This window comes from Hakea prostrata, chromosome 7 (assembly GCF_041222555.1).
Source record: "Hakea prostrata isolate BN-2017 chromosome 7, UWA_Hpros_2, whole genome shotgun sequence".
Taxonomy (NCBI): Eukaryota; Viridiplantae; Streptophyta; class Magnoliopsida; order Proteales; family Proteaceae; genus Hakea; species Hakea prostrata.
The window spans coordinates 14,204,584-14,213,329 of NC_142606.1; the positions used below are offsets into that span (position 1 = coordinate 14,204,584).

Sequence of the window (8,746 nt, forward strand, 5' to 3'; positions counted from 1 at the left end):
AAACTTTATATATTATCTTTATCCGGTAAGAGCTAGGATTACTTATCCAAATACGGGAGAACAAAAGTGGTATATAGGGACACAAACGATTTTTACATGAACCTCACTGTTATTATGCGACGAAAAAAACCCAGAGAAGCACATTGTTTTTCACTTTTCATCTTCCGTGGGTGATCCGGACCCACAACGATCCAAGAACATTCTAAGTTTCTAACTCAAAGAATGAAAGATGAAACGTGACAACTAATAAATTGAAAGTCAATTGTTCGCTCAAAAACGAAAAGAAATATCCCCAACCGCCCGCCCACCGAATAAAAGGCAGATATGCTGATTTCCATTTGGCGGTTTCGGTTCTGCCCTCTTCCTTGCTTTTCTCGTTTCTTCTCGGAAGGCATAACCCTGTTCGAATTCCTTTCAATAGATCAACAATCTTGCCCTTTTAGAGAAACCCAGTCAATAACGAGCAGCTATGGCTATGGCTATGGCTTATCGAGTTGGTGATTCAGTCGAAGTTTTCAGCAACGAAGAAGGTTTCGAGGGTTCCTACTATGCAGCCAAGGTTCTCTCGGTGGAAAAGAAGCAAGTTTTAGTTGAATACAAGACATTGGTAACTGATGACGAATCGAGTTGGTTGAGAGAGATGGTCCATTGCAGCAAATTAAGGCCTCGACCTCCTGAAATTAGAGTTTCTGAGTTCCGATTGAACGATGTAGTGGATGCTTATGATAATGATGGTTGGTGGGCTGGGAAGATAACCAAAATCGATGAATCCAAGTACTATGCCCAATTTGATGGAGTTGTAGACCCTTCTTCTCAGGTCACCGTTATTGATAAATCCAAGTATTATGTCTACTTCCCCTCTGGAGATGAGATTGATTACCCCTTTTCTCAGTTAAGGGTTCATCAAGAGTGGAAGAACGGCAGGTGGATTTCTTCCCGATGAAGGGGGTTTTCTGGGCTTTGAGTTCTTTGCTCTATAATGAATTTTAATGGGTGGGTGCTGTTGATCTCTCTCTCTCTCTCTCTCTCTCTCTCTCTAGATCTCCCTGAGCCGCGGTGGTTGTGTTGTTAGAGATTGCTGCCCAGATATCCCTTCAAAACTTTATTGTTTCACCTGTGTAGGTACCTGTGATTGAACTTCTATGTGTTTGCTGTATCAATTAGCTGAATTGATTAATTAGTTGAGATGTTATAGATCTCTCTCCCTCTAAACTTAAAGTAGAATCTTTATCAGATACGCATGTTCATACTGATATGATTCCCATTCACTGTAGGAGAAAAAAGAAGGAAAGTAAGGTAGGTAGAGCCGTAGACTTCTAACCAAAGATATTCTAAGATTGAGATGTTTCTTCTACTTGTTTTTTCTTTCTCTGCTACTTGTGAGAGAGTAGTTTTCCCTACACATCGTGAGTGGAATCACCATGATCGTGAGCACCAATTCTCACACACAGCAAGATGAGAATGTAGTTTAGGAGACATGGAATAGTTGAGAATTTCACTAGAGGTTTAATATCTTCATCCTTATAAAAAAAAAAAGTTTTTGGATGACTTTGTAGCATGTGGAAGCTACTGTGGGAGGTTTCTAAAATAGAAATTTATGAAGATAAGAGTATTGGGGTTTGAAATCCATTGAAAGATGGATTACATTTCGTGACATTTTCAGTTAAGTGTTTCTAATACTGGCTTGCGACCATCTTATTCTCAGGCTTTCAGCCTTGCTTAAATGATAGGTAAGCTAGCAAGGTTGTGCAGGTGTGAGGAATGTTATTAGAGAAATGAAATAAAACTTAGTGTTTGCTTCCTTTTCGGATTAAATTGTGTTTTGGGAAGTAAGGGGAAAGAAAGCAGGTCATCCTTCGATTGACCCTCCAAAGTATGAGCCTATTGATAGAATGATCTATAACTAGAGAAGCTTAGAGTACTGCACTATATTTGCCATACCCATGGATTAAGCGCAAGGAATATGCGGAGATAGAGTCTCTTGAAAACCCTAAGTGACTAAGTCCCTTTGACACATTAATGTGAGGAATATGCGCGAAGAAAGAGCCTATCTTGGAAGATCTTCCGCCTCTTTGAAAATCTTGACCTTCTACCACCTTTGTTTGAATCCATGACATCTTCACTAAAAGGTGTTGGCCTTACCAACCGAACAACCTGCGTTGGCATTGCTTTTTACCTCCTCCTCCACTTTTCACCGGCTTCTCATTTGCCTATCTATACCTTTTCACTTGTTTGTAGTCCACATATTTTTTCTTACATTAGATGCCCAAGCTCTCACCAATTCTGTGCTCATGTGAAGCAAGCTCTCTACCATATGAGCTACACCCTTGGGAAGCTGTGCTTTTCTTCAGGCAAATGTCCTTTTGTTTTTCAAGCAAGTTTGAATGACGACATGACACACACATATCTCGACTAGTAAATCTTATTTGAAGTGACACTGATATGATGGTTATCAATTAGAGATTGAATGGTTAGTGTCCTGCCCACATAGAGCTCGAGATTGGTAGAATGTCTCCCTTGGATTCGTTCTATTATTTCTATGCTTGCCCATACCCTAGTCTGAAAGACCTTGTCTATCACATGTATGGTTAGATTGATCAAATTCCATTCCTATGTGTTGGATGTATGCACCTTGTGCTAACATGTGATCGACTCTGTATTTGTCTTTACTGGTTAATGAATGATTGCTCATTTTACTAAAAAAACTGTGGGGAGCATGTCAAAATTTTTCTTTGGCAATAATTGTTACACAAATCTTCTATTTGACGAGAATTTCTTTGACCATAAAAAACGAAGCAAATGCTTCCAATTGGGGGGGGGGTGTCAAGTGTGAGATAGAAGCAAGGTTTAAAGTATTGTTATCGAATATCGTATCAGTCAGGTGATTCTAAGAGACGTATCCTCCTGTATCGAGTATTGTCGTATTGGTTTGATCAAATATGGATACATATTGACTAGTATTGTATGGTATCGTGAATATTTTAAACCTTGGATAGAAGTATTATATAAGTCATGGTCATTCCAACTTCCAAGTAGATAAGAAAGAAATCCACATGGTGGTTGAAAGAAAACAACCGCTTAATGATGATGGCACGATGTGGTGTGTAAAAGCCACCCACATTAATTACATGAAGAAGAAAGAGGCTTCATTCAGATTCAAGTAAAATCCTCAGTGGAGGTAAAATCAAGAAGCTTTGAAAAATGAGTAAAGAACATAAAGGAAGACTTTGAAAAATCGGTAAATCAAGAAGGGTAATTAAAAGGGTTATATAAATCAAATAAAATCCTCAGTGGAGGTGCGGGGAATCGAACCCCGTGCCTCTCGCATGCGAAGCGAGCGCTCTACCATATGAGCTACACCCCCGTATGTCTCTAAGTTGTCTTTAATAATTTAAATAGAAAATCAATAATGTTTATCAAAATATGAGATTAATAATTATTTGAACCCTGTGTATTTATCTCTTTTTCTTCTCACACCCCTTTGTTATTTCAAGAGAATCTTTTAAAACTTGGATTCCGTAGTTGACGACCTTGATGGATTATCTCACGAGAAGTTCATTTATAATTAAGAAAGTACACTCCAATGGTAGATTTTCCTCATCCACTCCAACCAAAAACTTACTATTGCCTCCACAGTGGGCTCTTCGTAAGAATGGAATTTAAGTCTTCTATCCTCACGCGTAGAGAATGGTGCCTCCTTATATCTTTCCGTCATACATATAGGAGGGGAGCTTACCTCTAAAATATAGGACAGTTGAGGTCACCAACTACTGTTGACTCGATTTGTCGATGAACAAAATTGAAATTCGACATTTCTTTAGGGCTACTTCCGTCAATCTGAAAACAGACAGGGAGGCCCAACCCAGACAACCCAGAACCATCTCACTCCAGTTTTTTCTTGTCTTCCCCCAGCCGTTAATCAAACCCCAGAAGACAAAAAAACTGTTGATTCCCGCCAAATGCTCCCAACCCCTCTTCATCTCCGACCTGAAAACTCCCCACTTTGCACCCAACGACTCTTTCAAACCCATTTCAAAACAAAATCTTCACATCAATGCCCTACCATCAATCTTTTCCGGTATAATTCTTCTTTAGTCCAACCTCTTCTCTTTTCTCCTTTTCATGATTTTGCCTTGTTTTGGTTAGGTTCTGTATACATGTTATCTCCTTCTCCAAATAACTCTTTCTTCAGAACCCATAACCCCAATCTCTCATATCTGACTCCTCCTCTCCTCAACCTCCCCCTTCTACCATGGGGAATTGTTTCTCCCATGGCAATAAGCAAACCTCTAAAGCCCAGAAGGCTGAAACAGACTCAGGTAACAATGAAGCTCCAATGGTTGAGAATGATGCTCCAGAAGATATCCCTCCCAAGACTTCAAGCGCTGCCGCACCACCCACCCCTGAACCTCCAGCCAAGCAGTCGAAGCCTGCCGCCCCCTTGGGTCATGTCTTAGGAAGGCCAATGGAAGATGTCAGGGCAACCTACAACATAGGGAAAGAGCTTGGTAGGGGACAATTCGGAATCACCCATCTGTGTACCCATAAGGTTACTGGTGAGCAATTTGCTTGCAAGACAATTGCAAAACGTAAACTTGTCAATAAGGAGGATGTTGAGGATGTTAGGAGGGAAGTGCAGATCATGCACCATTTAACGGGTCAACCCAACATTGTTGAATTGAAAGGAGCTTATGAGGATAAAAATTCGGTGCATTTAGTGATGGAATTGTGCGCCGGTGGAGAGCTCTTCGATCGGATTATTGCCAAGGGCCATTACACAGAGCGTGCAGCGGCTTCGTTGTTGAGGACAATTGTACAGATCGTTCATAATTGTCATTCAATGGGAGTTGTCCATAGGGATCTCAAGCCAGAAAATTTCCTTCTCTTGAACAAGGAGGAGGATTCTCCTTTGAAGGCTACGGATTTTGGTCTCTCTGTGTTCTTTAAAGAAGGTTTGTAATAGCTCATATCTCATCTCCTCCTTGTTTATCTCGTGTGAAATACCTCTATTTGCCCTTCTCCTAAAAAATTATAAATAAAAATTTAAGAATAAAGATGATGGATATAGATGTCGTTCTTAATCATTATTTGATAGTTACCATTAATCCACCAGTTTTAAGAAATAAAAAAATTAAATGCTAATCAAAAACTAAGTAACAATCTATGAATTTCTCTCTATTTATTTTTTCATATTTTCATTCTTATTTATTTTCTCCTAATCTCCTCTTTTATTTTTTATTTTTTCTCTCTTTTTTTTTTCTCACACGTCTAACAAAACATTAGAAGTTGGGAGTCTGGGCTTTTTTTTTTTTGGTTGCCAACCCCGGTTTTCAAGGCTTTGCCCTGACTAATCCGGTGTTCGACCCGGGTCGCACACCTAGCTGTGGTGGGTGAGTCTTCCAGCGGGGATTTTTTGCATCCACAAGGTTTCGTTACCGGAACCTTGCTTAAGCGGACCAAACTGTTTACCACTTGGACCAACCCCGTTGGTTAGGAGTCTGGGCTTTTTACCGCTCTACTAACCCACCATTGACAATTTTTTTTTTTTTTAAAGTTTTATTAGTTGGATGTTTAGAATTTCAGCTTAATATTATTAAATCTAATCCTAATCATTGACTTTTTTTTTTCTTTTTACTTAATTTATGGAAATTGATTGCTTCCCCATGTTTAGTTGATAGACTTCAAATATATCTTTTTTTTCTACAATTTCTCCCACAATTTCTTTTCCACATTTTTTTCTTTTAGGATTTTTAAAATTTTTCTCCCACAAGTTTAGCTCCTATGCTTTATTTCAATATATTTTTATAATTCCAATATAATCGTGTTATATATATTTTAGTCTTTATACTAATTTACCTAAATTTTAAATGTGGACCCTGCGTCCGAATATAATAAAATAATTTAGAGGTGGGACCCACAGTGGGTCCCACATTGGCCTACATAATATATATGATGAAAAGATATTAGTGTTCCTCCTACAAAGAGGTGATCTAGATTTATTATTCGGCCCCCCAATGTTCAATCCTGGCTCAGCCCCTGCCTAGAAGTTGCTACTCTCAGAATTTGTTGATTAGGCTGCTTTAGTTGTATTGCTAAGGAGTACATCAAAACTTTAGGGGTTGGATCCAGAGTAACTGAAATTCTAACTTAGATGAGGAAACTAGAAAAATTAAATTCCAAATGAAATTAAGAAGAGAAAATGGTAATTTACTTGAAGCTTACTCAAAGCATAATTACCTTATTTCGATTTCTGTTAGCTTCATGATCGTTTCTGGTAAGAATGAAATGCTTCTCTAAACTAGTTATAAGCGTTTCAAGCAAGGCAAATGTATGTCAAGCTGTGGGATAGAAGTATAACCTTCCCCACCCCTTTTTATGTGAATACCAAACATGACCCTAAAGGATGCCAAATTTGTCGATGAAATTCTCAGTTCAACTATTGGTTTGATACTTTTTTACAGGTGAAGTGTTCAAAGACATTGTTGGCAGTGCATATTACATTGCACCTGAAGTCTTGAAGAGAAAATATGGACCAGAAGTAGATATATGGAGTATCGGTGTCATGTTGTATATACTTCTCTGTGGAGTTCCTCCATTTTGGGCTGGTGACATTCTCTTTCTGTACATTTCGTTAGCTGCTTTTCCTTTCTTCTATCTTTTACTGCTTTAATCATGGCCTCCGAATAAATGAACAGAGTCCGAGCATGGAATTTTCAATTCAATCTTACGTGGTCATATTGACTTCACAAGTGAGCCATGGCCCTCAATTTCATCTGGCGCAAAGGATCTTGTCAGGATGATGCTACATGCAGATCCCGGGCAAAGGTTGACAGCATACCAAGTTCTTGGTAAGTATGACTCAGTTCCTCAAGAATTATTATACAGTATGTTGAAGATTATTGTTCTGAAAATAACTAGTATGATCTTTGCTATATACTAATGTGTGTAGCTCTAAATTGTAGTTGGGTAGTTCTGTTAGGGGGGGAAAACTTACTCTCAAATGTCACCCTTCTTGATAAAAATAAAAAATGTCATCATACCAACGTTGATGCAAGAGTGAGATGCTTCGTCTTAAAGAATATGCATAGTTCCTATGATCACATTGAAGAAGAAATTTAGTAGAATGGCTTTTAATTAGTTTTTTTCCATTTGGGTAAGCTAGCCATAACCTGGGCTATGAAAACAAAGCTGGCATGTTGTTGTCTTTTCATGCGACCAGAAAAGCCAACTTTGCTTTAAGTATTTAGGTGCATGATTATGGAAGGTGATACACTTGCTAACCAATCAAGTTGATTTACAGATCACCCATGGATCAAGAAAGATGGAGATGCTCCTGATACACCGCTTGACAATGCTGTTCTAAGCAGGCTCAAACAGTTCAGAGCAATGAATAAGTTCAAGAAAGTTGCTCTAAGGGTATATTTCATACCTCAAATTATTCTCCTTACAAAGTTTCTTGTCTTGGTGCAGAATCATCAAATTTGAATCTTTTGTGATAAAATACAACTGCAACCATCAATGGTTTTATACAAACTGAATAATGTCACAAGCTATTATTGGTTCAGACAGCAACGGCTATTATCTGAACCTGAAAGATCTTTTAGTGAAAACAATCTACTTCAGTATATTTATTCTACTGAACTACATATTTTGAATTTGGTAGGTTATATCAGGTTGCCTCTCAGAAGAAGAAATCATGGGACTCAAGGCAATGTTCAAGAACATGGACACTGATAATAGTGGAACTATAACACTTGAAGAGCTGAAACAGGGACTCTCCAAGCAAGGAACTAAGTTATCAGAGTATGAAGTTAAACAACTGATGGAAGCTGTAAGTTCTCAAAGTATGATTATTAATGGATAAAACTTCTTGCAGTTTTGAAACCATATAGGTAGTGGTTTCTTTCCAATTTATCACATTTTATTTCCTTTTGAAACAGGCTGATGCAGATGGCAATGGGACCATGGACTATGATGAGTTCATCACAGCAACGATGCATCTGAATAGAATGGACAGAGAAGAGCATCTATATACTGCATTCCAGTATTTTGACAAAGATAATAGTGGGTATGTGACAATAGTAACTTAAAAAACCACACCTTGAAAATCATGTGAAAATACTAAACATGGCATGTTGAAGTTTGTCAAGTCACTGATGGTACTTTTCTTTTCTTTCAATCAGGTACATTACAACAGAGGAACTGGAGCAAGCTCTTCGCGAGTTTGGCATGCATGATGGGAGAGACATCAAGGAAATACTTTCTGAAGTTGATAGTGACAATGTAAGCAAGAAATCCTGTGGTACTGAATACTTAATTCTCAGAGAAAACACCAAATGGTAACAAAAATCCAAGGAAAATTGTATTTATAACAAGGAACTACCACTTGATTCTCACATGTTAAAAGCATAGCTTAAGGGTTGGCAGCAAGCAATGACTATATCAACTGTCTATGAATCCATTGATTCTTACAGACATTTCTATTTACTGCAGGATGGTCGGATCAACTACGATGAGTTCGTTGCAATGATGAGAAAAGGGAACCCTGAAGTGAACATGAAGAAGCGGCGCGATGTATTTGTTTGATTCGGGGTGGCATTCGTCTATAACAAGAGAAAAAATATGCCAATTGGAATGGTTCTGTGTGATGTTATGTATAATCTCCAGATGTTGTCATGGTGGATAAGCTGTGACTCTCTGAAAATTCAACAATTTGTGTGATCACTCATGTATAATATTTGAAGAG

At 38.3% G+C, this 8,746-nt stretch overlaps 2 protein-coding genes and 1 non-coding gene across 3 annotated transcripts; 2 read left to right on the forward strand and 1 right to left on the reverse strand.

Annotated features, from left to right (window-relative positions):
• The first annotated feature begins 469 nt into the window (after window positions 1–469).
• Window positions 470–943, forward strand: LOC149010000 (protein AGENET DOMAIN (AGD)-CONTAINING P1-like). The gene has a single exon (XM_089162389.1). It carries the CDS (start codon window positions 470–472, stop codon window positions 941–943), a length of 474 nt encoding a protein of 157 aa, XP_089018515.1.
• Window positions 944–3,291: 2,348 nt separating this feature from the next.
• Window positions 3,292–3,364, reverse strand: TRNAA-CGC (transfer RNA alanine (anticodon CGC)). The gene has a single exon. It is a non-coding gene; the product is annotated as a tRNA-Ala (tRNA).
• Window positions 3,365–4,252: 888 nt separating this feature from the next.
• On the forward strand, window positions 4,253–8,586 carry LOC149010002 (calcium-dependent protein kinase 17-like). Its single transcript, XM_089160489.1, has 8 exons — window positions 4,253–4,952; window positions 6,462–6,605; window positions 6,696–6,848; window positions 7,301–7,416; window positions 7,664–7,831; window positions 7,941–8,068; window positions 8,184–8,283; window positions 8,494–8,586. Exons 1-8 carry the CDS (start codon window positions 4,253–4,255, stop codon window positions 8,584–8,586), a joined length of 1,602 nt encoding a protein of 533 aa, XP_089016615.1.
• Window positions 8,587–8,746: the final 160 nt, after the last annotated feature.

What these genes read in the sequence shown, in the direction of transcription:
- LOC149010002 (XM_089160489.1), top strand. Translation starts at nt 4,253, where the DNA reads ATGGGGAATTGTTTCTCCCATGGCAATAAGCAAACCTCTAAAGCCCAG. An exon ending in CTCTGTGTTCTTTAAAGAAG is followed by an intron (nt 4,953 to 6,461) that starts GTTTGTAATAGC and finishes ACTTTTTTACAG; the next exon opens with GTGAAGTGTTCAAAGACATT. An exon ending in TTAAACAACTGATGGAAGCT is followed by an intron (nt 7,832 to 7,940) that starts GTAAGTTCTCAA and finishes CTTTTGAAACAG; the next exon opens with GCTGATGCAGATGGCAATGG.
- LOC149010000 (XM_089162389.1), top strand. Translation starts at nt 470, where the DNA reads ATGGCTATGGCTATGGCTTATCGAGTTGGTGATTCAGTCGAAGTTTTC.